This window comes from Tauraco erythrolophus, chromosome 25 (genome assembly GCF_009769465.1).
Source record: "Tauraco erythrolophus isolate bTauEry1 chromosome 25, bTauEry1.pri, whole genome shotgun sequence".
Classification (NCBI taxonomy): Eukaryota; Metazoa; Chordata; class Aves; order Musophagiformes; family Musophagidae; genus Tauraco; species Tauraco erythrolophus.
In genome coordinates this window covers 2,066,672-2,087,269 of record NC_141489.1, presented here as the reverse complement: position 1 = coordinate 2,087,269, position 20,598 = coordinate 2,066,672, and the positions used below count along the sequence as shown (strand labels likewise).

Here is a 20,598-nt window from a genome sequence, read left to right as displayed (position 1 = left end):
GGGGGGGGCGGGATCCCGGTGGGGTGGTGCCCCTCCCGGGGGTACCGCGGCCCTGCGTGGGCAGAGCTCGTGGGTTGGCCGGGGGCTGGCGGGGAGCAGCCTGGGTGAGAAGCCCACCGGAGCCGGGGAGGACCGTCCCGGTGCCGGGGCTCCGCGGCTGGAGCTGTGCCCGGTCCCGGGCGGGGGGTCCGGGTCCGGCCGTGCCCGGACGCGGGTGGGTGCAGCTGGGTGCGGGCAGCTGGCGGGGGGTGGGTCCCGGTGGGCCGCCGGTGCTGCCGCCGCTCCGGTCCTCCACGGTGCAGGGGGCAGAGCCGAGCGGCTCCGGCCCGGCGCCTCCGCCTCCTTCCGTGTTCCGGTTCCTGCAGCCGCCGGGCAGGATGCGACCGGCCCGACCGCGGCTGCCCGCCCGCCGCCCGCCAGTGAGCACCGGGCCCGGCCTGAGGAGGGGGCTCCAGCCCCGCGCCCCCCCGCCGGAGCCCCGCCGCCCCCAGCAGCTGCCCCGGCCCTGCTGCTCGCTGCTCCGGGGGGTTGGCACCTGCGGGGGCACACGGGATGGGCTTTGCCCCGCGGGGTGGAGGGGGGCGGGCGCCGGCCGGGCTTACCCCCCCCTGCGCTGCCGGGGTCGTGCCCGAGGCTGTGCCCTGCCCGGAGCCTGCGGGGGCTTTACCACCCCCTCGCTCCGGTGGGGGCACCGGCGCAGCCCCGTTCCCGGGGCGGGGGTCAGTCCGGTAGCACCCAGGGTGCTCCCCTCGCTGCCAAGCTGGGCAGGGCGAGGGGTCCGGGCTGCGGTGGGAGCCCCCCGTCCCCTCCCCTCTGAGCAGGGGCCCGGTGCTGCGGTTCTCGGTGCCCTGGTTACCGGTGCCGGGGCTTGGCCGCCGTCCCGGGTTATCCCGGGACCCGTCACTACAGCAGCATCCAGGACGCCTGGGTACCCTGGCAGAGGCAGCGCTGGCGAGGGGAGGGGAAAGCTTGCCCGTGCCTCAGTTTCCCCCTTCTGTACTTGAGAAGGACAAAGCGAATGCCCTGCCAGAGGGAAGCGGTGCTGGGTCAGGGTTTTTGGGGGGCATGCCCTGGCGCAGGGGTGCTGGGTCAGACCGGGCTGATCCCACTCTCTATTCCCTGGTCGCCCTCCCGAGTGTGCCCGCCGCAGGGTTGCCCCCTGGCACCGAATCCATGGGAGGTGGAGCGGGGTGGTGGGGTTGGACTCCGGACCCGCCAGGCGGGCGGCGGGTAGATGAGGGCAGGGCGGTGTGGCAAGATAAGCTGGGTGTGTTGAAGGCTCCATCTCACGCAGAAGCTTCTGGGTCCCAGCTGCAGTCACGTGCGAGGCTCCCCGCTCCTGGGGGGCAGGAGGATCCCCCCCCCCCTTGTCCCTGTGAGGGAAGGGAGAGGTGTCTGGCAGGCAGGGTGGGAGATGCCCTCCCTGGGCTCCCTGACGTGGTGTCCCCTCTTGCAGTGGCTCCCACCACCTGGGCTGTGACGGCTGAGCTCGGACCCCCCCCCACAGCACGGACGGGCGGAGGGTTGACCCACCCTTTCGTGGCCCCCTCCGCGTGCCATCATGGGCAGCCACGAGAAGGACCCATCCTCTCCAAAAAGAGCCCTGTCACGCTCCAACAGCACCGTGTCTTCCAACACAGCAGTGTTCAGCAGTTGGGGGGGTTCCGGCTTGAGGGGGGGCTCAGTGGGATCCCGTGATGCACACAGGCTGGTCCGGGGGTGCCCTGGGGCCCTGGGGGGCTTCACCCCACTTTAAGAAGGAGAGTACAGAGATGCTTCATTCCCTGGGGAGTACCAAGTGTCTCTGCCCAAGGACGAGGTGGGGAGCACCTCAGCTGCCCTGGTGCCGTGGGACCCTCATGCTGATCCCCATCCCCAGCAGGGCTCGGAGAGCTGGGAGGTGGTGGAGGACCGCGTGTGCGGGGCAGCCCGGGCCAGGAGCCGCAGCGGCACGAGGGGTACCTGCTCAAGAAGAGGAAATGGCCCCTGAAGGGCTGGCACAAGGTAATGGTCCTGGGTGCCGTGCCCAGCCCGGGGCAATTTGGGCCCCTGGGTAGGGGGGCTGCAGGGACCAGTCTCTGCTCCCCAATCACTCGTCCCTCTCTGTCCCCAGAGGTATTTCGTGCTGGAAAATGGCATCCTGAAATATGCCACCAGCGCCAGACGTGAGTGTGGGCTGGGCTGCGTCCATGCAGCTTCCCGAGTGCTTGGGGTGAGGGAGACCCCATGGCCCACATGAGGAAGGGGGGGATCTTCCCCTGACAGGGGTCTGTGGGCTCCCCCAGGTCCTCAAGGGCAAACTGCACGGAGCCATCGACATCCGTCAGTCCGTCATGTCCGTCAACAAGAAGGCCAGCGGTTGACCTGGATACGGAGGAGAACATCTACCACCTCAAGGTGCTGGTGGGGGCTGTAGCCAGGACTGGGGGCTTTGGGTCCCCCCATCTGGGTCCCCCCCACCCCAGCTTCCCTCGTCCTGCAGATCAAGTCCCCAGAGCTCTTCGCCAGCGGGTGAGCAGCTGCTCCCATCACCAGGGTGAGAGACCCGAGCCTCTGCCCCGGGAGGGTCCCGCGGGAGGACCCCCACCAGCGCGCAGGTGGGTGACGCCCGGGTGACAATGCAAGACAGTGTCTGGGCACGAGGCTGCCAACGGCAACTCCAGCGGTGCCCTTTCTTCCCTGCCACAGGGCCCGTGGACACGGATCCTGCCCTTGGGCAGTGCCCCTGCCCTCTCCACCCTTGCCAGCTCCCGGGACAAGGTGAATGCCTGGCTGAAGGACAGCGAGCGGCTGGAGCGCTGCTCAGCTGGTGAGCAGGCAGGAGGGGAATGTCGGGGCCGGGGGGATGCTCTGTGCCCCTCTCTACTGGAGTCGCTCTGTGCCCGCGCAGACTGTCGGAGTGCCAGCGAAGCTGCAGGAGCTCACGGGAATGCTGCAGAGCCTGGAGCCCTGCACCGATCCCCTCGGCCCCCCTCTCCTGGCAGCCAGGTGAGCGGGGCAGCGGCGGGTGCAGAGCTGACATCGCCCAGCGGCCCCCCCCTCCTGGGGAGGGTCTGGCTTCAGCCCCCTCCTCTCACTTGCAGCCCTCGGCCGCCACAGAGAGGCCAAAAGGCGGAGGACCCCCAAGATCTGTGCACCCAGACTTTGCCAAGGATGACACCATCGGCAGGGTGAGGCAAGCGGGCGTCTCGCCGAGCTCTGTCTGCCACCGGCGAGCCGCGGCCCGGGGTCGGAGCCCTCCGGGACCGCTGACCCATGTCCCCCTCCCCGGTGGGACGCCTGCACGGGTCCGTCCCCAACCTCTCGCGCTACCTGGAGCCATCCCGAGCCAGCTGCCCGTCAGCCTCCCCCCCGAGTACAGCCAGCTGCAGCGGAGCTTCTGGGTCCTGGCCCAGAAAGGTGGGATGGGGTGGAGAGGGGTCCGGTGCCGGGATGCTGTGCCACATCCTCACCGCCTGCCCTGTTCCCGGCAGTGCACGGCTCGCTCGCAGCGTGGTTACGGCGCTGATGGCCGAGAGGGCCCGTCTGGAGGAGATGCGGCAGGCGCTGGACCGGCGGCGCTCAGCCCCACGCCCGGGCAGTGCCAGCAACGCCGGGGTAGGACCGCAGGGGACCGGGCACGGCTGCCCTGCTTTGGGTCCCGCTGGGGCCCGGGGTTGTTGCTGTTGGGGTGCTGGTGGATGCAGCGAGTTGGCAGGGTCCTCAGCCTGGCGCTGGGTGCCCGGGCAGCAGCGGGTGATCCTTCCCCATCAGCCCCAGGCTGGCTGGAGGGGACAGGCTGGGGAGGGGGCTCGGCTCAGCCTCCCTCGGCGTCCGCAGGCCACCCTGCGCCGCTTCCCTCCCTCTCCGTCTCCTCCGATACACCCGGACTCCTTTGCCTCGCTGCACCCCGACGAGGTCAGGGGGAGCTGGGATGGGGTGGGGGGTCCCAGTGGCTGCCGTGGGGCGGGGGGCTGAGCAGTGGCTGTCCCCGCGCCGGACACGCTGCTGGCCAAGGGTCGGGAGCAGCAGCTCTCCCAACCGCAGCATCGTCTCGCTGGCCGACTCGCACACCGAGTTCTTCGACGCCTGCGAGGTCTTCCTCTCCGCCAGCTCCTCGGAGAACGAGGTGGGGCGGGGTTTTGGTGGGGGGGGCGGGTCCAAGGGGTGGAGCCATGATCAGGGGTCGGGGCTCTGCTGGCAGGGGCCTCTGCAGACACCCCTGCTGTCCCCCTCTGCTGTTTCTGTGGGTTCATCCTCCCTTCTCTTTCCCCCCGTCCCCTCCTGTGCTGACCCGGGAGCGCCCCCCCCACTCCCATGTCCCCCCCAGCCCCTGTTCCCCCCTGTCCCACACTCCCCCCAGCCCCTGTATCCACCCCTGGTCCCACGCTCCCCCAGCCATGTCCCCTGCAGCCCCCCGCAGCACCCCTCTCCGGGTGCTCGGAGTCTCCCCAGTCTCTGAGCCCAGCTGTGGGGGCCAGATGCTGCTGGTCCCCCCCACCTCTGCTGCCCCTCCTTACAGCCCCACCAGTACCTGCCATGCCCTCCTTGTCCTGGACCCCTAGCCCATCCCAGGTACCCGAGTCTCGTCCCATCCTCCCGGGGGGGCCTGTCCGGTGCAGCCCCTCCTACCCCCAAGGTGGGGTAGCCCCCAGACCCCCCCTCCCCACCTTGAGACCCCCAAAGCCTCCGACAGTCCCCTGCGCCCCCCCCCAGCCCTCGGATGACGAGTCGTGCATCAGCGAAGCCACCAGCGCCTGCGGAGGACACGGCTGAGCCGGGGGGGCCGAGCCGCCCCCCGACAGGTAACGGGGTACCGGTATGTTGAGGGGGCCGGTGGGCGCTGTGCCCCAGCCCCACCGCCCGCTGCCTAGCAGGAGCGGAGGGTCCAGGGATGCCCATGGAGCCGCTGCCACTGGAGCTACCGGGGCCAGACCCACAACGGCGGAGCTGCCTGCCGGCCCCCCCTGCACCCCCAGGGGACGTGAGCCTGTGGGGGCTGCGCGGAGCAGCGTGGGGAAGGACCTGTCTCGCGTGGCACTGCCCGTGCAGCTCAACGAGCCGCTCAACACGCTGCAGCGGCTCTGCGAGGAGCTGAGGGAGTACAGCGCGCTGCTGGACCGCGCCAGCCGTGCCCGCGACCCCCGCCAGCGGCTGGTGAGGTGGGGGGCAAGGGGAGCACGGGGAGTTGAGGGCATGGGGGATGTAGGGGGCATGGGGAGGTTGAGGGCACGGGGGATGTAGGGGACATGGGGGCTCAGGGGATATGGAGCTTAGAGGGGCATGGGGAGGTCGAGGGCACGGGGGATGTAGGGATGGGGGGCTCAGGGGACACAGAGGAGCTTTGGGGGCACGGGGGATCTTGAGGAGTTTGAGGAGTAGGGGCTCAGGGGACATGGGAGGGCACGGGGGACAAGGGGGCTTGGGAGACTTCGAGGGCAGGGGGGCATGGGGAGATCGAGGGCACGGGGGATGTAGGGGACATGGGGGGCTCGGGGGACACAGAGGGAAGTTGGGGGGACATGGGGGGTTTGGGGGGTTCGAGGAGTAGTGAGCTCTGGGAACGTGGGGTAGGAGCAGCTTGGGGGACAGGGGGGACTCGAGGACACGGGGGAGCTTGGGACGCATGAGGCTCCTGGGACATGTGGGAGCAGCGGGGGTGCAGGGCCAGGGGGGCCATGGGGGGCTCAGGGCCACGGCGCATCGGTGAATTGGGGGGGGGGGCTCAGTGGGGACATGGGGATGCACGATGGTAGGCTGGAGGCCATGCGCGCGGCGGTGCCCGCCCTGGCGCGGTGGCAGCGGTGCGGTGGCTGCGGTGCCAGGTGTACGTGGCCGCCTTCGCCGTGTCCGCCTACGCCTCCACCTACTACCGGCGGGCAGCAAACCCTTCAACCCGGTGCTGGGCGAGACCTACGAGTGCGTGCGGCCCGACCGTGGCTTCCGCTTCATCAGCGAGCAGGGGGGACGGGGACGGGGACCGGGAGGGGGCACGGAGCTGGACGGGCGGTGGCGTGTCCCTCTCCTCCCTCCAGGTCTGCCACCACCCCCCCATCTCTGCCTGCCACGCCGAGTCCGACAACTTCATCTTCTGGCAAGGTGGGTGGCGAGGAGAGCGTTGGGGGGACGTGCGATGGGTCTGGGGGGGGTCTCCACCTCCTCCTGCCCACCCCCACCGCCCAGACATGAGGTGGAAGAACAAATTTTGGGGCAAGTCCCTGGAGATCGTCCCCGTGGGCACCGTCAACGTCCAGCTGCCCAGGTGAGACCGTGACACGTGGCCCCCCCCCCCGCCCCCGCGGTGCCACCCTGCCCACCCTCCCCTGGCCGACGGTGCGGTGGTGCCCGCAGGACCGGGGACCACTTTGAGTGGAACAAGGTGACCACGTGCATCCACAACGTCCTCAGCGGCCCCCGCTGGATCGAGCACTACGGGGAGGTGCTGATCCGCAACACCCGCGACGCCTCCTACCACTGCAAGATCACCTTCTGCAAGGTGTGCCCCCCCCTGCCCCCCCTCCACCCCCCCCCCCGCCCCGCCCCGCCCCGCCCGCCCGCCCCGCCCTGGCTCCGCCTCTTGCATCCTACTCCCCGCCCCCAGCCCTCCCTTTAGTCCCTGGGCTCCGCCCACCCCATAGCTCCACCCTTCCGTGTATCCCTGACTCCACCCCTGTTGGATTATCCTTGTCTGGCCCCACCCCCTCCGCTATGGCCACGCCCCCTTCACCCACATGCTCATCTAAATACGTTGTGGCCCCACCCCTTTCCTGGCCCCACCTTTCCAATGACTCCACCTCATCACTGATGGCCCCACCACTTTCCCAGTGGCCCCACCCTTTCCCAGTGGCCCCACTGACTCTGCCCATCATCCTGGCCCCACCCTTCCAGTGGCCCCACCCTTTCCCATGGCCCCACCCTTTCCAATGGCCCCACTGACTCTGCCCATCACTCATGGCCCCACCCTTTCCCAGTGGCCCCACCCTTTCCCAGTGGCCCCACTGACTCTGCCCATCACTCATGGCCCACCCTTTCCCAGTGGCCCCCCCTTTCCCACTGACTCTGCCCATCACTCATAGCCCCACCTTTCCCAGCGACCCCACCCTTTCCCAGTGGCCCCACCCTTTCCACTGGCTCTGCCCATCACTCATAGCCCCACCCTTTCCCAGTGGCCCCACCCTTCCAGTGGCCCCACCCTTTCCCGACAGCCCGCCTGTACTCAGGGCCCACCCTTTCCCAATGGCCCCGCCCGGCCCCGCCCACCCCACCCCAGCCCCCTGTGGCCGCAGGGCGGTACTGGGGCGCGGGGGCCAACGAGGTGCAGGGGGCCGTGCTGAGCCGCAGCGGACGGTGGTGGAGCGCCTGGCTGGCAAGTGGCACGAGGGGCTGCACCGTGGGTCTGCCCCGGGGCAGTGCATCTGGAGAGCCAGTAAGGACTGGGGAGGGGGGTCTGCGCTGGTTAGGGGGGATACCCCACCTTGGGGGGTCTCAGCACTGTGCCCCCCCCGCACCTTACAGACCCTATGCCCCGGACCACGAGAGGAACTACGGCTTCACCCAGTTTGCCCTGGAGCTGAATGAGCTCACGCCCGAGCTGCGGCGGGTCCTGCCCTCCACCGACACCCGCCTGCGCCCCGACCAGCGGTGAGCAGCACCCTGGCACCAGGGACATGGGGGGGGGGGGGGGTGGCACTGAGGCTGCCCAGCTCGTTACAGCGATGCCTCCCTCCCAGGTACCTGGAGGAAGGCAACGTGCCAGCGGCTGAGACCCAGAAGCGCCAGATCGAGCAGCTGCAGCGGGACCGGCGCCGGGTCATGGAGGAGAACAACATCACGCACCAGGCTCGCTTCTTCAGGTCCGGCACAGGGGGGCCGGGGGGGGGACCCAGGGCTTGAGTACGGGCAATGCATGGGGCACCCCGTGGCTCAAGGGGATGCATGGCTCTCAGAGGATGGGGGGAGACCCCCCCTGGGGGTCTCAATGGCACTGCAGATGTGACCCCAGCCCATCCCCAGGCGGCTGACGGATGCCAACGGCAGTCGTGGGTCACCAACAAACCTACTGGAAGCTGCGCCTCGACCCCGGATTTGCCCACCTGGACAGTGCGGTGCTCTGGTAGCGACCCCTCCGCCTCGCGGGGCGCTGAGCTCCCCCAGCTCATCACACCAGTGGCACCCAGCAGCGGGGCTGGTCCTCCTGGCAATGAGGGTGCTATGCTCACTCCTCAGATGTTTAAGCAAAACTGTGATATAAAAGGGTGGGGGCACAGGCAGTGCGTCCCCCCGACCCGGGGCAGAGCCTCAGGGCTGGCTGCAGCACGTGGGGGCAGGGCTGGTGGTGCCCCCTGCCCTGGGGCACAGGACATTGGGTCCCTTGGCTCACTGGAGTGGGGGGCAGCAGGGGGTCCTGGGGTGCCTGCAGGCGGGCAGACCCCTCTGCCCCCCCCCCCAAGCTGTGCCAGGGCTCCTCTAATAAAGGCTGCAAAGAGCTGGGATGTGCTGAGATTTTCCTTCTCCCCATCACTGGCCCTGGGGCTCAGGACCCCCTTCCCAGCCCAGGACCCCTGGGTCCCCGCAGCAAGGTGGGGGCATGAGTCCCTTAGACCGCCCCGGTGCCAGTTTCTCTCCCACCTGCCCACAGACAAGAGCAAAGGGCCGTGCCCCACAGCGTCCCCTTTATTGCGAGATATGCTGCTGCCCCCCGCCCCACGCCGGGCACGCGGGGGCTCAATAAATATTCAGCATTAACACCCCCCCACCCCCTTAAAAACCACTGATGAGAAAAAAAACGCACCCTCTCCCACCCTGTCCCCTCCCCACTCGCCCCCGTGGCCCACACGGGGTGGCACGGGGGCTGATTGTCTGGCTGCAGCCCCCCCTCTCCACTCAAGTCTTCCCAGGATATGGGTGTTAAATAGGGGGGGGACACACACAGAGGACCCCTTGTGCTCAGCTCCCGTGGCCTTGGGGTGCTCGGGGTGGGGGAGTCTGAGCCTCCCGGTGCGGCTCAGTTGCTGTAGAAGCCATAGTAGCCACCGTCGGCACCCGGGTCCTTGTCGTAGAGGTCCCCATTTCGGGGTGGGGGGGAGCTCTCGGTGCTGGAGGGGTACGGGGACACCCGCCGCCGCTTGCACTCGTACAGCCCCGAGTCCGAGGAGTCGCCCGAGGTGGGGGCGAGGGGCTCGGGGGGCCAGCCCTCCTCCTCCTTCCCCTTCTCCTCCGGGGCTCCCGGTACCAGCCCAGAGCCCCGGGGCTGCCCTTAGGGCCGTACTGCCCGGGGCTCCAGCCCCCCGGCCCCGAAAGCCCCGGCCCCTCGGGGTAGTAGGGCAGGGGGGGGTGTGGGGCGGGTGGCAGAGTGAAGGGCTTCACCCATAGGGCACCAGCTTGCCCCCCCGTACCCCCCCTCATAGCTACCGTACTCCAGTGCCCCGGCGGCGGGCGGCTGCTGGGGGGTGAAGTACCAGCGGGGGGGGTCCTTGGGGGGCAGGGCAGTGGAGTCCCCCGCTCGCCACCGAAGAAGCGCCCAGGGGGCAGTGGGTACTGCTCGGGCAGGAAGGGCTGGAAGCGGGGAGCTGGCAGGAGCTGCTGGCAACCGGGACCGTCTGGCGGAGATGGGGTGAGGCGGTCGCCCTCCGAGGCTGTGTACATCCTGGGGGGGGGACGGGACAGGGTGGGAGTTGGGGGGGACACCGTCCTGCCAGCCAGGGCTGGGTTTAGGCGGGGGACGGGACTGGCAGGAGGGTGGGGGGGGACACTCACGAGTCAAAGTTGTCCCGGAAGCCTTTGGCGAAGGGGTTGTGGTCGATCTTCAGCTGGGTGATCTGGGGGGACACAGAGCTGGGGGGGCTGGAGATGCTGCCAGCCTGGCTCCCCTCTCGCCAGCGATGTCCCCCTGTCATCCCTTTTCTCTCGAGCAGCCCCCACCCCACCGGAGTCCCCTGCCTATCCCAGGATGCCAACCCAGCACCTGGGGGGCTCAGCCACAGCTGGGGGGGGGGGCCAGGCTGTGCTGAGGGGGGGTGCTGGGTGATGCTGAGATGCCGAGGGGGTGCAGGGGTTACTGGGGGGCTACTGGGATGCTGAGGGATGCAGGGGGAGGTACGGGGATGCTGCAGAGATGCAGTGGGTGCCAGGGGTTGCAGAGATGCTGCGGACAGGGGTGTTGGGGGGGGGGGGGGGTTGCCATTGGGGTTTCCCTGATTCTGGGAATCACAGAGGGGACTGGGGGGTTACCAGAAGCTGCTCTGGTGGGGTTGCTGATGATGGGGTGATACTGGGGTGTATCAGTGGTTTCTGTGGCCCTGGGAGGATGCTGGGGGCGGGTTGCTGGGTTCCTGTGCTGTTGGGGGGTAGTTCCATGCTAGGGCTATGGGGGGGGTTTGTACTCACATCGGCATTCTGGTAGGCTGTGACGGCGATGAACTGGGTCTCGGGGAAGGTGAAGGTGTGGGTGTGCGGGGAGGGGTACACCTCCTCGCCCTCGCCCTCCTTCACCTCCGTCACGTGTAGCCGGGGCTGGTACTGTGCAGCGACTGCAGCACGATCATCTGGGGTGCGGGGGGGCAGCGGGTGGTCAGGAGGGGCACACGGGGACCCGGCACAGCCTGGCACCGCGGCAGGACCCTTACCTGGCCGACATTGTTGGACGCGCCCTTGTTGTTGGTGAGCTTCAGCTTCCCAAAGGAAACCTCCTGCCGCATCCAGTGGGCACCCGTGTTGGGCGAGTCGGGGGCAGGTAGAGGCGGTTCCCTGGGGATGAGGAGCAGCAGGGATGGGTTTACCCCCTGCCTGGCACCATGAGGAGGATGAGGAAGGGGATGGGGTGAGGTGTGAGGGAGGGGGCCATACCTGGCATGTTGCCCTCGGCTTTGCCACACTGCACCCACTTGCCACCCTGGTAGCGCCAGTGATGCTGGTCCACCAGCACCACGTCCACGCAGACGCTGTAGTGGGCCACGGGTTGAGCCCGAGAGGTTGAAGCTGAGGAACGGGAACATGCGCCTGGGGAGGGGACAGAGGCACAGACACCGTCACCCCCCCGCCTCAACCCCTGGCACAACAGGCTGCACAGGGTGGGGGGTACAGCTCTGCCTTGCAGAGCGGTGATGGGGAAACTGAGGCAGTGTGATGCTCGGCCCCCCGCTCTGTGCCCGGCTGGGTGCCCACGAGGAGGTGACTGACCCCAGCAGCTGGGGGATGCTCTCGGGGCCGATGCCCCCCCCTCGGCATCTTCCTCCCCCTCCCCAAGCACCTTCCGGATCGGAAACCAACACCGTTGCTATTTCGGGCTGGGCGCCAGCCTGCGCCAAGGGCAGGAAGGGGACAGGACAGGACAGCCGGGGGGGACCCTGCGGCCCCGGGGCTGCAGCTGCTGCCCCCCCCCATGGGGCTGCACCCCACTGTCCCCCTGCACCTGGAGAGGACCTCAAATCCCAGATGTGGGGTGGGGGATCTGACTGCCCCTCCCATTCAGTCCCTCCTTTTCCATCACTGGCCCCAGTTGCCGGCCCGGGTTCACAGAGGGTCCTTGAGCCATGGCTGGGGGTCACTGGTTCAGCAGCCCCCCGCCCCCAGCAGAGCTTGGCTCTTCGGCTACAGCATTTTGGCTGGAATTTTGGCTTTTGGTGGTCGGAGCTGGGAAGCAGCCCCGGCCCCAGCCCCACCAGCAGCCCCGGCCCCGCTGCCCGGCCACCCTGTTAGTGTCACCCACATCAATGAGACATTGCCGGTGGGGAGCAGGATGGAGCCCCCCCCAAAGACGATATGGGGGACGTGGAGGACCCCCAGCCTCCTCCCAGCTTTGCCTGGGTGAGCTACAGAAGGGGATTTGGGGGGATACATCCTGACCCCCACCAGGGGAAGAGGGCTGGGGGGACTGCAGCCCCGCACACCCCCAGCCCCCTCCCTCTCTCCTCGCCTCTTCGACCCTTCCCTGGGCTGTGCCGCTTCCCGTCTGCCAGTACCCAGTGGGTAAGGGTGGGGGGCATGGCAGGGGGCTGGGTTCACCCCACACCCCCCTCCCCATTTCCTCGAAGCGCCGGCGTTTCTCATAAAGCGGGGGCTGCGGTTTCTCCGAAAGGGCCCTCGAAAACCATGCCCAGCTGAGGGTCCTGCACGGGGCTGGGGGCTTCCACCTGCCCTGGGCCAGAAGGGCCGAGTTTGGGCAGGGAAGGGTGGGCTGCTCCCCGGAGCGGACCCCAGCCCAGTGGTGAGCTAGGCAGGAGCAAAGCACAGAGCTGGGGGAGGTTTGCTTTGCTTCCCGGTGGCACGGGAAGGGGGTCCCCTGCCAGCCCCTGGCCACCCCAGCCTCCAGCGCACCAAGGTTTCCCACCAGCCCCGTGGCAGAGACCTGCAAACTCATGACAGGGGTGGCCCGACGCACCGAGGGGGCTGCTGCACCAGGGAGCCCCGCTCAGCACCGGGCTGCTGCTCTGCCCCAGCACCCGGGGGGGGGGGGACAAGGAGCGAAGCGAGGGGCCAGGAGCGCTGGAGCTGCGGGTGCCGGGGCAGGTGCATGGGGGATCGGCCGCAGCCCCAGCAGGAAGCGCGGCTCGGGCAGTGCCGCGGTGGGGAAGCGGCGTGAAGAGCGGTGGAAAGAGCGTGCACAGCCCGCGCCGGGTACCGCTGACTCAAAATTGCCCTTACGAGAGAGAGGGGAAAAGAAAGAAAAAAAGAAGAAAAGAAAAAGAAAAAGAAAGCGGCGTTCACGGCGAGGAGCTACGCACGTGCTCCCCCCAGGCCGGGCTGGACGGTGGCCCCGAGCATCATCCCGGGTACCCCGGGGGTCCTGCCACGCGTGTGCCAAAAGCGGGCAGCCCCCAAGGGCTCCCATCTCCTCCGGAGTGAGCAAGACGCGGCCGCATCGAGGACCGGTGGTTCCTGTCACCGATAAAAACTGCAGCCACATCAAAGGGCGGCAGCGAGGGGCTGCGCTGGCGTTGAGCCCCCGCCGAGCTCTCGCTGCCACCGCGCTCCGGGTGGCAAAGGCATCACCAGCATTGGCACCGGCCCCTGGCACACCAACAAGCCGGGGTGATGGCTGGGCCCGGGGCGAGCAGCCAGGCTGGGTCTTGCACCAGCCCCGAGCTGCTGCAAGGAGCGGGAGGAAGAAAACAGCTTTTTTTCTGTTTTTTTTTTTTTGGTTGGGTTATATTTTTTTTTTTGCACCTTGCTCGCTCTGACACCGCTGGTTCCCCAAGCCCCACGCTGCTGGCGGAGCAGAGAGAGAGAGTTACAGCTCAAACGCTGCCGCGGTGCAAACCGCAGGGCTCGGCCGGGCACGGGAGGGTGGGGGTAAGACCCGAAACCGTACATGCCTCGCGTTTATTTTTAAATCCCCCAGCGTTCGTGCTCCCGGGGCTGCTGCCCGGGCAGGACTCGGCTCTCCTGGGTTTGGCCCCTGCGGTTTGGAGGTGCCGTGGGGGGTGCAGGATGCCTCGGCCGGCTCACCCCCTCCTCCCCATGCACCCCAAAAGCTGCTGGGCACCTCTGGTTCTCTGCCTTGGCATCTTTGTGGAATTCTGGTTTGTGGTTTGTCCCTGCATGAATCCCTCGGCTTGGGGGATTGAGATGTGGGGGGCACAGGGCATGTGGCCATGGGGAAGGGAGCTGCGGGCACATCCAGGGGACATGGGTATCAAGAGGGCGGTAGGTGACATGGGACGGGGACATTGGGTCATGGGGACGCAGGGACAGGGGGTCCAGGATAAACCCAGGTGGAAGGGAAATCTGGGGATCAGCTGCCTGCAGACCTGCCTGGGCCAGGAGACCAAACCCCCCCAGTTTGTGGTGCCCCCCCAGCCCAGCCCTGCCTGCACCCCCGGCACCGCACCGGGGGAGCTGCCGGCTTCCTGAGCCGCCTCCTCTCCCAGTGGCAACCCAGCGCGCCCCAGCCCAAGCGGCCACAAGAACCACGGCCGTGTGGGAGATCGGCGCAGCCCCCGCCACGCTCCACCTGCCCCCCCCCCACGGCGCGGCTGCATGGCACAGCTGTACGGCACGGCTGCTTGGCACGGCATGGCACGGTGACATGGCGCGGCTGCACGGCGCTGCGTGGCCGCGTTGACCAGCGGCACAGCTGCTCGTGTGGCACGGTGACACGGCACGGCGTGGCTCCATGGCACGGCTGCATTGTATGGTATAGGTGTGCGGCACAGCTACGTGGCCACATGGCACGGCTGCACGGCATGGCACGGCTACACTGCTGCCTCTGACCCGCAGAGCTGCCAGCCAGGCACCGCGTCTCCCAAGTCCAGCCTGCACGGGGACAGCAGCTGATGGCCTGGGCAATCCGTCACCAAGTGCCCCCAAAAAGGCAAAACCGGCTCTTGTGTTCTCCCAAAATGTACGGCCACCCCTGGCACCCCTCAAACCAACGCCAAATGTGTCCCCAAAGCTGTACCCCATGTCCCTCGCAAGGCAACCGGCCCCCGTGTCCCCCAAGAGCAAAGCCATCTCCAGCGTCTTCTCCAAAGGCCATCTCTTGTGTCCCCAAACACAAAGACGGTTCCTGCACCCTCAAAGGCAGCACTGAGTGCCCCCCAAATGCAAGACCAGCCCCTGTGTCCCCCAAAAGGCAAAGTCAACCCCAGCTTTGCAGCAGAAACCCGTGGCAGGAATTCCCCGGGCCCTTCGCAGCCGGGGTGGGTGGTGGTGAGTCCTTGGGGGTTTCCGCAGAAATCCTGCCCTGGCTGAGCCCCGAGAGCCGTGGGGGCGGAGGAGGAATGGGGATCTGCGTGGGAAACCAGCAGGAAATGATTTTTGTTGGGGAGGAGTGGGTGCGGGATGGCGTGGGATGGCAAGGGATGGTGTGGGATGGCATGGGATGGGGTGGGATGGCAATGGGATGGCGTCAGAGCCAGGCAGAGGGGTAGGAGCAGGCAGGGAAGGTGCCAGGGGGTAAATCCCACACCCAACCAGGGTCACCTCAATGCCACCGTCTCCCACCCGGCCTCAGCTCCTCTCTGGGGATATGGGGGGGCTGTGCCCCAGGGACACCGGCAGTGAGGTACCAGCATAGCACCAGGGGCACCCGCACCACCAGCAGGATGAGACTCATCCTCCGCCCTGCCCCAGAGCCCCCCAGCCCGGAGGGTGCCTGTTTTGGGGCACACATCCCCCTTGAACCCCCTTTGGGGTTTTTCCTGTGTCTGAGCAGTGCTGCAGCCTGGCCCTGCACACAGATTTTGCAAAAGCAGCTCGGGTCGGGGGAAACGGATGTTTTGTGGCTCCGAGTTCGACATGTCCCTGGGCTGGGTTTGCTGTGAGCCCCCCCCGGCCACAGAGCACATTCCCCCCGACCCCAGAGCCATCGTGGGGGACGGAGCTGGAAAACGAGCCCCAGAATCGCCTGGCTTCAGGCTAGGAGCTGGTGGCAGAGCCTCGATGCACAGCAGGGCAGAGAGGATGGGATCTCGTGGGGCATCCCGTTTTCCAGATCCTGAGCCGCCCTGACGCAGTGGGGATGGGCATTGCCCCAGCGCCTGCCATGACAGACGGGAAAGAGAGGAGGAAAGCAGTGGGGCAAATTTCAGCGGGTTCCTGTAGGACCTGAATGATGGTGGGTGAGAAACCACTGTTTAGGGGGCCCAGCACCCTGCCACCCTTGGCTGGTGCTGGGGACACGTCACCCCCATCCGTGACGGTGCCGGTTGCTGAGCGGCCCCGAGCCCGGCGGGAGGAACAGGCCTGGGAACGGCCGTGGCAAACCAAGCGGCCCTAACGCGTTTAGACTTCCAACACATTAAGCAGGTTGGCTCAGCATCGAAGTGAACCGTCTGTCTCGGCCGAGGGAGGGAAGGGGAGAGGGCGCAGAACGTTGCTGCCGGCAGCCCCTGCGCCCGTTGGGCAGAAAGGGAACCCCCGGGGTGGAGGAATGGCAGCGAGGGGGGGGGTCTTTGCCAGCTGCCCTGCACACAGGAGCGTGCGCTGCCTTGTATCCCCCTCGCCATGGGTTTTTGAGCCATGGCATAGCCCCTGAGCCTCATCCGGAAGGGGCTGAGCCCCGTGCCTGGCCCTACCGCGTTCATACTCCCCTCCTCGCCCCAGCACGACCCCACTGAGACCTTCCAATGTGCGTCCAGTGCCAGCTCCCCCCACCTACATCACCCAGTGGGGCCAAAGGACGGGCTCAGGGTGGGCACCAGCATCTCAGGCACCCCTTGCTCAAGTTGGGGTGACTCCACGGCCCCCCAGGGCCCATATGGCCCCCGGCCCCCTCCAGACCCTGCAAGCAGGGGTGTTGGCAGAGGTGGGTGGACTTTAGCCCCCCGCGTACCCCCCGACCCTGCCCCCCCAGGAACCCGCACCTGTGAACCCCCCAGGCGGGATGCAGCACAGAGGGGACAGCAGGTGCCTGGCCGCGGTGTCACCAACGGCTGTTTCGCACCCAGGACGTTGCCAAAATGCTCCCCCTTCCCTGGGCACCCGTGGGGCACCGGCCCTTTGCCTGCCCCACAGAGCAGGGTGGGGGATTTCCATCCTGGATGGACGACAGTAAGAAGAGGGGGTGTCACCCACCCACCCGCTGCGTCATGGGGTGGCCAGGACCGCTGACACCCTCCCGGGCCCCAGTGGCATCAGCTCTCGCTACTTGTTGCAGCGCTGAGCTCTGGATCGGGCCCGTGGGTTGGGGCCAGATAAACGCTGCCTCCAGGCCCCCGGCACTGGCACCATCTCCGCGAGCTTCCTGGCACAACAAATCCTGCCCGAACATGGGAGATCCAGACACCCCATCTCCCACCCTGACACCCCCAGACCCCCTTCTCCTTCTAACAAGCCTCAGTTTCCCTAGAAAACAAGACCTGGGGGGTTTGGTCCGCTTCGATCCCCCACTTTTTTCCACAAAGAAAGACACGGCCCCAAACCCACAGGGATGGGGTCCCGTCTTGCACAAACCCACCCTCCTTGCACGGGCAGACGGGAACCCCAACACCACAAACACCCCTCCCACACCTCCAGCCCTTTGGGGAAACAAGGCAGGAACCTCCAGCCCCTCACACCGTGCCGGGTCCCCCAGCCCACCCTGCAGCCCCCGCGACCTGTCCCGCACCCCACTCTGCACCCCGGCTGCCAGTCTGCCCACCCCAGCACCCCTGCCTGTATCCCTGCCCACACCGGACCCCCACTTGCTCCCCTCCGGTGCCCATGCAGGTCCGGTGCCTCTGCCAGTCTCTGTCCCGGTAACCCCCCGGTACCCCTCGACTCACCTGCCCTGCTTGGTGATGATCATCTCGGTCTGGTGCTTGTGGAACTTGGCCCAGAGCGGGTAGTTGTTGAGCATCACCTGCACCTTACCGGCCGCCCGGTAACCGGGCAGGCGCAGAGCGGCCCAGCGCGGGGCACAGCGGGGCGGCCCCGGGAGCGTAAGCGCCCTCCGCGCCCGCGTACAGCTCCGCACCCGCGTAACCCTCCACCGCGTAACCCTCGACCGGGGCGGTGGCGGGAGGCGGAGGAGCCCGGTAAGGCGGACACGGTCCCAGGAACCGGCCACCGAAGCCTCCGGGAGGACCGTAGGGCAGCGGGGGGGCTCCCGGCTCCGGTCCCCCTCCATCACCGTAATAAGCGCGGCGGCGTCCCGGGGGCCCGGTGGCTCCTTGGCGAAGCTGGCGGCGCCGCTGAGCATGGGGGCGGCGGGGCGGGGGGCTCCGGTGCCCGGCTCCAGCGCGCCCATGGACGGGCGGGGGGCACCGCCCCGCTCAGCCGCTCATGGGGGTCCCGCCGGCGGCCCCGGGACCCGGAGCCGGGCGCGTTTCAGCGGTGCCCGCCTCGCCGGGCGCCCACCGCCCCCCCATGCCCGGCGGCCCGGGTGGGGGGGCGAACCAGGGCGGCCCGGGGAAAGCCAAGGGGAGGGGGAAAAAAAAAAAAAACCAACCCGGAAAAAAAAAAACCACTCAAACAACCGGAAAGCCCCCAAAAGTGCCGTCGGGGGAGGGAGTCGGCCGCGCTGGGGGGGTCCCGTCCTGCCCCGCTGCTGCCGGTGCCGCTGCCCGTGGCCTCACGCGCTCCACCTGCCCATCCCCGTGGCCCCGCGCCTCTTATCCAAAGAAGCGGCTCCGCGCACGGAGCTCCGCCCCCCGCCCCCCCCCTCCCGTGGAGGCGGCCCCCACCGGGGCGGGGGAGCGGGGACAGGGCGGTCCGGGGGGCGGGACACGCGGGGAATGGGACACGCGGGGAGCGGCTCGGGAGCGTGCGGGGACGCGGGAGGGGATGGAGGACGCGGGGTGGGGAGCGTGGGAGGGGATGGGGAGCGTGGGAGGGGATGGGGACACGGGAGGGGATGGGGAGCACGTGGGGACATGGGGCACTGGGGGATGGGGAGGTGGGAGGGGATGGGGGGACACGGGAGGAGCCGGGGCCGTGGGACACTGGCAGGGATGGGGACACGGGAGGGGAGAGGGAAACTAGGGGGGCACACTGGGACAGAGCAAGGAGTGACAGGGGGACAGTGCAGGGGCCACACTCCTGCCCATATTTCGGGGCTCTGGGGTGACACAGGGCACTGGGGGCCAGTTAACATCCTGTCCCCCTTCCTCCCAGGACCCTTAATTAATCCATTAATTATCCCATATGCCTGGAGGTACTTCCCCCCCGGTGAGAGCGGGGCAGACCCAGCCTCTGTGTGGGTGTTGTGTGCCCCTTGTTCTCCTGCACCACCATGTGCCGGGTGTTTTGGGTCCCCCTGCACACCCCGGTGGCACGGCAGACAGGGGACGTGGCTCGGATTGGCGAGCGCCCGAGGATCAGGGTCTCATCCTGTTCTTGCCTCCTTCCCCTTCTGCTGGGTTTGGGGTGCTCCAAGCTCCCTGGGCAGCTCGGACAACCCACGCCCACCCCAAGGCCAGGCCTTCCCAGCAGCTGCCCTTGACCCCGCTGTGCCAGGGGAAGTCCCCGTGTCTGCTGGAGCCACCACGAAGGCATTTTGCTCTGGAGGGGCCGCTTCCCTTGGCAGCTCCCCAGCTTGGCGCCCGTCAATACTTTCCATTCCCAGTGGGGGACGGCTGGGTGACACCCCGCGCCTGTCGCTCCCGCACCGCACGAAAGGACGAGTGACACTGCCACCGGCCCGTGTGTCCCCCTCCCAGGGTCCGGGCTCTGCCCCTGGGTGCAGGGATGTGCCCAACATTCCCCACGCCTGCGGGTCCCTTCTGGGGCTGGGGCATGTGTGGGCAGGAGGGAGAAAGGGACACGAGGGTCTCTACCAAACCCACCTCTAAATTCCCTGGGATCTGCAGCACAGGGGTGGCAGGTGAAGGTGCTCCTGGGGGGTGAACACAGCAGGACAGATGGGGACAGGGATGGGGATGGGGATGGGGACAGATCTGCGGGGTTCGACTGTGGGGCAGGAGGAAATGGGGTGTTAAAGATGCGCAGGGTGGGGGTATGGCTGGGCCGTGGGGGGCGGATGGATGGGACCCCCACATCCCCACGGTGTCACCTCCGGGCAGAGCGGTGGTGGTCTCGCAGGGGGTTGTGTATTGGCCCATCAGACACAGCTTAGCAGCCATTCGGATGGCTTTTCACTGGTGTCATTGCTCAGAGGGGTCTCGGGCTTCAATCTCTATGCAAAGCCCCCCCTGCTGACCCCCCCTCCACCACCCCCCACCCGCCTTTCCGGCTCCCTGCCAGCTCCTCCAGCCCCTAATCCCTGGGAGTTAGAGGGGGGAGAGGGCTGGCGTTGGGGCAAGGGGCAGCTGGGGGCGTGGGGGATTTTGCAGTGATGGCAGCCCCCCCCCCACCTTCGTGCTCACCCCTGGGCTGCTGTGCGCACACACACATGCACACGCACTCGTGTGTACATCCATCCCTGGCACAGCTGCTGCCTGGGTCCAGGGCACAGCATGGCAGCTGCCCCCCCTTCCCTGGACACCCCTGAGCGCCACCCCCCCCGACCCATCCATCAGGAATCCCTCCACCGAGTTCCCAAGTGAGAAAAAAAGAAAACAAGGAAATTTCCAGAAATTTTTTTTGAGGAGGAAAAATAAAAGCCTGAAGGGGGGTTATGGATGGGGGAGGCAGCGACTCATTAACGGGGGGGAAGCAAGTGCTGCAGCACATGTGCTCCCTGACGTCACGACGTGCTAATTCATTCCTGTTATACCATCGCCGGCGAGGATAAATTCACAGGCACACCCCCCTGCTGTGAGATCAGCCGTCGCGGCCGCCCGGACGGGTGTCGGGCTCACGAGCATCCCTGCTGCGCCCGTGGCAGGGGACCTGCCACCACCCCCCCCCATGTCCCCCTTGCCCCGGAGGTCCCAATCCCGGGCGGTGCCAACAGCGGGGTCTGACGGGGCGAGGGAAGGAGTGTGGCTGTGTCCCCGGGATGTCACGTCCTTGAGTCTCCCCCCCCTCCCCGGTAAAGTGACACCAGGGACACTGCCCTCCCTGGGAGACACAGCAGGACTCCTCGGGCCGTGTTGTCCCTGCGCAGGGAGGACTTGCTGGGGGCCAGGAGAGAGGAGAGCTGGGAGCCGTGTCCTGACCATCACCTCGAACAGCCTCCGACGGCCCCGTCTGCCGGTGAGCAGGATGCTCCGGGCATCCTCAGCCTGGCATTCAGGCTTGGTCCTCTCCGATGTGGTGTCCCTTGGGGTGGGACAGTCTCTGCACCAAACAGCCCGA

At 67.8% G+C, this 20,598-nt stretch overlaps 2 protein-coding genes across 2 annotated transcripts; one reads left to right on the top strand and one right to left on the bottom strand.

Annotated features, from left to right (window-relative positions):
- The first annotated feature begins 1,561 nt into the window (after positions 1–1,561).
- OSBPL7 (oxysterol binding protein like 7) lies at positions 1,562–8,096 on the top strand. Its single transcript, XM_086626498.1, is given in 36 exon segments — positions 1,562–1,642; positions 1,880–1,907; positions 1,910–2,004; positions 2,114–2,165; positions 2,266–2,356; positions 2,358–2,397; positions 2,483–2,507; positions 2,510–2,589; positions 2,689–2,836; positions 2,907–2,945; positions 2,948–2,988; positions 3,084–3,175; positions 3,270–3,322; positions 3,325–3,399; positions 3,474–3,485; positions 3,488–3,597; positions 3,820–3,896; positions 3,975–4,017; positions 4,019–4,108; positions 4,696–4,736; positions 4,738–4,784; positions 4,857–4,979; positions 4,982–5,136; positions 5,805–5,853; positions 5,856–5,938; positions 6,012–6,078; positions 6,163–6,241; positions 6,331–6,475; positions 7,250–7,322; positions 7,325–7,405; positions 7,495–7,503; positions 7,506–7,620; positions 7,710–7,832; positions 7,993–8,006; positions 8,009–8,029; positions 8,032–8,096. Coding segments are annotated over 36 exon segments (2,562 nt in total).
- An 887-nt stretch (positions 8,097–8,983) lies between these two features.
- TBX21 (T-box transcription factor 21) lies at positions 8,984–17,647 on the bottom strand. The gene is given in 14 exon segments (XM_086626503.1): positions 8,984–9,198; positions 9,201–9,343; positions 9,345–9,462; positions 9,465–9,625; positions 9,736–9,797; positions 10,366–10,499; positions 10,502–10,523; positions 10,605–10,708; positions 10,711–10,725; positions 10,825–10,940; positions 10,942–10,977; positions 17,184–17,303; positions 17,305–17,560; positions 17,563–17,647. Coding segments are annotated over 14 exon segments (1,587 nt in total).
- Between the last annotated feature and the right edge of the window lie 2,951 nt (positions 17,648–20,598).